Source organism: Calidris pugnax, unplaced genomic scaffold, assembly GCF_001431845.1.
Source record: "Calidris pugnax isolate Ruff unplaced genomic scaffold, ASM143184v1 scaffold280, whole genome shotgun sequence".
Classification (NCBI taxonomy): Eukaryota; Metazoa; Chordata; class Aves; order Charadriiformes; family Scolopacidae; genus Calidris; species Calidris pugnax.
This window is the reverse complement of record NW_015091123.1, coordinates 1,659,735-1,665,090: the sequence shown is the minus strand read 5'-3', so window position 1 is coordinate 1,665,090 and position 5,356 is coordinate 1,659,735. Positions and strand designations below refer to the sequence as shown.

The 5,356-nt window shown below is 57.6% G+C and overlaps 1 protein-coding gene across 1 annotated transcript; it reads left to right on the top strand.

Moving 5' to 3' along the window:
* Nucleotides 1-1,383: 1,383 nt before the first annotated feature.
* On the top strand, nt 1,384-4,434 carry BRF2 (BRF2, RNA polymerase III transcription initiation factor 50 kDa subunit). Its single transcript, XM_014958410.1, has 4 exons — nt 1,384-1,548; nt 2,154-2,213; nt 2,537-2,858; nt 3,493-4,434. The coding sequence occupies exons 1-4, from the start codon at nt 1,395-1,397 to the stop codon at nt 4,202-4,204; spliced, it is 1,248 nt and encodes a 415-aa protein (XP_014813896.1). The 5' UTR covers nt 1,384-1,394; the 3' UTR covers nt 4,205-4,434.
* Nucleotides 4,435-5,356: the final 922 nt, after the last annotated feature.

Below are 5,356 nucleotides of genomic sequence, written 5' to 3'. Positions count from 1 at the left end.
GAAGGGGTTGGGGGGTCGCCTGGAGCCCCCCAACATTTCAGGACGTGATGGGGACAATGAGCTGCGGCTGCTGGGTCTCCCCAGGAGAAGGTTTCCACGAGTGTGGAGCGAGGGAGAGCGTTGTCCCCTTGGTGCCTGTCCTCTGTTGAGAAAAAATCGAGTTATAAACAGCCTGTGGAAGGGCTGGGATTTGGGTAATGGCTGCAGACTCTCACAGAGAACTGAAAACCTCCTAAAATATTACGGCGCAGTCTTGTGGGGGCAGCCACAGCTCTGCATGATCTGCAGCAGGGTAGAGTTGTGGAAGCTTTCTGTCCTTTTCTTGTTGAGGATTCTTCTTCAACCTGTCTCTTTCTTGAAGAGCTACACAAATTTAGCTTTAGGTTGTTTGTGTAGGGTGAAATGTTTAGAAAACAAAGCCTGGCTGGTACACACTCTGCAACAGCAGGGCTCTGTTCTGAGCTTCCAGCTCCTAAAGACTGAGAGAAAGGCAGGGGGAGCTGCTTTTGCACCAAGTTTAGTATTTTTCTGTGACCACTAACTCTGCAATCTCTCAGTTTAGTTTGCGTTTTCGCCTTTTCATCCTCCTCTGGTTTTGCAGCCAAAGGCTTTCAGGAGCTGGGACTGCCCAGAGGCAGGAATGGGAATGTTTCTCTGCAGGTTGTGCTGCCTGAAACTCTTCCTGGAGGTGATCCCTGCGGGAGGTTGTGCTGCTGGGTCCAGGAGCCGTTCCCCTCCCATCGGAGGTGACGCTTTGTGGAGGCAATTCCAGGAGATGAAAAGGGCTCTGCCTTTCCAGCTCAGAGGGGCAAGGCCCCTTTTTCAATTACATTCATTATAGGCCCTGTCAGGTTTTGCAGGAGGCCGCTGAGGAGCCAATTAAGAGTTTTACAGATCAGCAGCTTCTCATTAAGAAGCTCTTTGCAGCAATACAATGTTTTTTATTTCTTATAAATGCGTGTCACCGGGTGTCAGGCCTTCAGTTCAGCTCTGTGCTGGCAGAGGACTCCTGGCTCCCTCCTCCTTTCTGGTGTCTCTCACTGGGACTGCTCTTTTTAGCCTTAAAAGGGGAAGTCGCAGCCCAAACCATCGCTAATTACTGAGATGATTATTTATACGCAGAGCTCGCAGCACTCCCTGCTGGCGCCTCGACGCAGCCCGGAACTCGAGGCCCCCGGAACGCAGCGTTCGGGGGTGCGGCGACCCAGCCGGACCGCGGGCGGGCAGCACCGTGGGCGGTGCCGCGGTTGGTGGGCGTTGCGGCTCCGGGCGTCGCCATTGGTGAGAGGCGGTGCTCCCTTCCCCAAGCGGCGCCGCCATTGGTGGGCGGCGGTGTGCGCCCGCCCCTCGCGGTCCGTCCCCCTCTCCCCTCCCCGGGGCGGTTGGCGGCGGCAATGGCGGCGCGGGGCCGGTGCCCCGGCTGCGGCTCGGCCGCGCTGGTGGAGGACGCGCACTACGCGCAGCAGCAGCTGGTCTGCGCCGCCTGCGGCTGCGTCCTGGCCGAGGGGCTCCTCACCACTACCTACACCGAGGAGGAGCACCTGCGAGGTGCGGCCGGGCCCGGGGAAAGCGGGGGGGGGGTCTGCTTCGGCGGGGAGAGCGTGCGGCCTGGGGTGAAATTGGGGTGAAAACCTGTTTTTGGCCATTCTGAGTCGGTCCCAGCAGCGAAGTGCTCCCCGCGCAGCCCCGTTCGCCAGCCCGGGGGCTGTTGGGCTCCCCGCAGCCTGCGCGGTGCCGGTGCGGACGGGAGGGGAGGGTGGGGGGAGTCACGGAACCGGGGAACTGTCGGAGTTGGAAGGGATCTGTCCGTTGTGTCCAACCTGCTCTGGGTGAGCCCCTGGCAGGGGGTGGGTGGGATGATCTCCAGAGGTCCCTTCCGCCTCCAGCCCTTCTGTGGCTCCGTGATAAGAGCAGGGGAGCAGCCCTGAGGCCTTTGCTGGTTCTTTTTGTTGACAAGTGATGCCCTGAAGGGATCCTGCTCCTCGCCCTCCCTTAACTTGTGCTGCCGCCTCTTGTTTAGTGCCCTCAGAGACCTGTCAATTCTGATAATTGAAATTATCAGGAATTTGGGCACCTGGTTGCCCAAAACGGAAATGGCACGGTCCCCCAGAGTCCCCGCGAGCCCACCCGGCCTAACACGGACTGTTTTTCAGAGGTGGCCTATTCCCAGAGCACGGGGCAGAAGGAGCAGCTGAGCCGCTCCCTGCAGCGAGGTAAGAGCTTCCCTCACACCCCTATTCTCTCCTGCTGCTTCTCTCTAGTTTGTTTTACATGTTTCTAATGCTCTCTAAAATGACAAAAGCCTTCGGAGCTGGCTGTAAAGCATGAAGGCAGCAGTTAATTCTCTGTCCAGCCAACGCCTGCCTTCAGCAAGCTGCCTCACCTGCACTGAGGGACTCGGGAGGTCTTTGCACAATGGCTGCAGGAGCTGGGCTGCTCTCGGGGCAGGGGGAACGCTGGCTGCGCTGCCATGTCGAGCAGAAGTGCTCATCAGAAGCTGCTCGAGCTCATCTTTAAGGGCAGTCTCTTCTCACAGGGATCAGGCGGGTCCAGGACCTCTGTAAAGTCCTCCAGCTCCCGAAGGTGTTTGAGGAAACGGCGGTGTCGTACTTCCAGAGGGCCGTGCAGCACCCCTCCTTCCACCTGGTCAGTCTGGAGAAGAAGGAGCTGCTGGGGGGCTGCTGCGTCTTCGTGACTTGTCGGCAGCACAACTGGCCCGTGACGATGGGGACGATCTGCTCCCTCCTGTACGCCAAGCAGGAGCTGTTTGCCAGCGTCTACCTGAGCCTGCAGAAGGAGCTGGAGCTCTCTGTGCCGGCCCTGAGCCTGGCTGAGCTGGTGAAGACCCACCTGAACAGGTAAAGGGACCCCTTTGGGGCATTTCAGAGTCCTGCCTTTTGACAGCAGGGGTGGAAAGGCTTCTGAAGCACAGCTGTGGGCAGGGCAGAGGTCCCACGAGCACACACAGGGTGAGCTCTGCTGTTACACCAGCAAACGAGTTGCCGAGTGCGCTGAGGGAAAACCAGATCTTCTGGAAAAGTATCCCCTCGGTGGGCTCACAGCCCCAGATCTACTGGGATGGGGAGTGGTACTGGTGCAGCAGCTTCTAAAATTCCTGATCTGGGAGTGCATTCTTGTTGTCCCTTGAATGATAAACTTCATCCACTTGTTGCTCCAGCCAGCAATGGTGGTGTGAGGGTGGCCAGGAGGTGGTCGTGGGCAGGATCGGTGCTCGCTGGTGGGTTGGGGTGAAGGGCCCACCCTGTGCTTTTACAGACCTTTTTTACCTCCCTCATCACAGTTTGGGCTGTGATTCTTCTCTTCCTGCCCTTTTCTCCTCAGTTTGGAGAGCGCAGTGAAGCACTTAGCCTCCTAAGCAGAAGCAGGGTGTGTTGTCCTAAAGGACCTTCCTGCAGCCACCTCCTGCATCGAGCTGGATTCCTGCCTGGTGAGAACTCCCCTCTCTCAACCATGGGCTCTTCTCTATTCCAGCTTCCGGCTGTTCCAGCGCGCGGCCGACGTCCCTGCCCAATTTGTGGAGGACAAGGAGAAGGTGGTGGCCCGGACGATGCAGGTGGTGGAGTTGGCCAGCGAGACGTGGCTGGTGACGGGCCGGCACCCCGTCCCCATCGTCACGGCGGCGGCGTTCCTGTCGTGGCAGTCGCTGCAGCCCGGCGCCCGCCTCGCCTGCTCCCTGGGGAGGTTCTGCAAGCTGGCGGGTGTGGACCTGCCACCACCAGCACACCTCAGGCTGAAGGAACTTCTCGAGATCCTCCTGAGAATGGCCTCCCAGCTCGCCTGGCTGAGGGTGTTTAAGCTGGACAAGAAAACTGTGGTCAAACACATGGGGGACTTGCTGCAACACCGGATTTTCCTGCTGAAAAACGCCTTCAGCCTGCAGGACGGGGAGGAAGAGGGTGCTGCGGCCCCGGGGGAGGGGTCCCCTGACTCTCCTCCGGCAGCAGGAGGGGCGGCGCAGGAGAAGGGGTGTCCCTCGGGAGGGAAACGGCAGCGTGAGGGTGGCCCGAGGCCCTTGCTGCCCCCCTGCCTCATCAACCCCAGGAAGAGACTGCGGACGGCAGCCCCGAGCCCTTCGGACTCCGCCGTCACCGGGGACGAGCCCATCTCCGACAGCGAGATCGAGCAGTACCTGCGGGGCCCCGAGGAGATCCAAGCCATCAGCAAGGCCAAGGCCTGGCCATGAAGATGCTCGTCTGGAGGACAGTGCTGCCAGAGACACTGTGGGACCAAAAGGGAGAAACCCGAGGTGACAGAGCCATCCCACACTGCAGGGACACTCCCCCAAGGGAGCGGGGTTGTGGGGAAGGAGGGGGCTGCGTCCCCTTTCATAGTCTGGACCAAAATGGGACTTTTTATAGAGTAAGTCCTCCTGGTTATGTTGTGTTTCTGTTAGAAATAAATGGAAGCACAGGGGCCAGGATGGGTTTCTGGACTCTCTCTCTCACTCCAGCCTCTGGTAAAAGGGGTTTTGGTGCCTCCCAGGCCTGTGGGGCAGGACACGAGGGATTCTGGTGGACGTACCCCAGGGGGGGTTAGAAATAAATGGAAGCACAGGGGCCAGGATGGGTTTCTGGACTCTCTCTCTCACTCCAGCCTCTGGTAAAAGGGGTTTTGGTGCCTCCCAGGCCTGTGGGGCAGGACATGAGTGATTCTGGTGGACGTACCCCGGGGGGATGCCCAGGGGAAGGTCTCCAGCACCTTCACTGGTGCTGCTTTTCCGTAATGTTTCTGGGGTGGCCTCACCTTCTCGTGCTTCACCTCCTTCAGCAGAATGGGTTTGGGAGGGTCAAGGAGACACCGTAACATGCTGAGAGAAAACTGCCCCATCCTTGGTTAAATAAAGGATGTGAAACTGCTGGAAATTGGGGGAAAGACAGAGGTTTGGGTGCTGCTCCCTCCACACAGCACTGCCCCCTTGCATTGGAACCCAAAGCCCCTGAGAAATCACAGTGGATCTTGGCAGATTGGCGAATCTTTAATATATTAAACAAAACATATCTGCTAGAAACATTCTATTTATATAAAAATGCAAAAAAGAAGACCCCTTTAAAGACATTTCTTTGGCATACTTTCCCCTCCCTCCCCCAGGTATATTGCAGGAAGCTCTCTCTCGATATGTCATTTGCTCGTAATGTAAACAGACAAACAAACAAACAAACAAAAATAGTGTAATTAATAATACAAAGCTTTTTATATAATACTGTCACAGTGCAGCAAGCGTATATAACAACTCAGCATCAGCAAGGCCGTGCAGGCTGCGGCGTCCACAAGAAGGATTTAAATTGTATTAAATACCAGGCGCAGTGAAAGGGGGTTTAAGCGGGGGGTGGGGCAG

Bases quoted from the DNA above. Each gene is read 5' to 3' on its own strand.
- BRF2 (XM_014958410.1), top strand. From the start codon at position 1,395: ATGGCGGCGCGGGGCCGGTGCCCCGGCTGCGGCTCGGCCGCGCTGGTG. The intron at 1,549-2,153 runs GTGCGGCCGGGC...ACTGTTTTTCAG, and splicing joins CGAGGAGGAGCACCTGCGAG to AGGTGGCCTATTCCCAGAGC. The intron at 2,859-3,492 runs GTAAAGGGACCC...TCTCTATTCCAG, and splicing joins GTGAAGACCCACCTGAACAG to CTTCCGGCTGTTCCAGCGCG.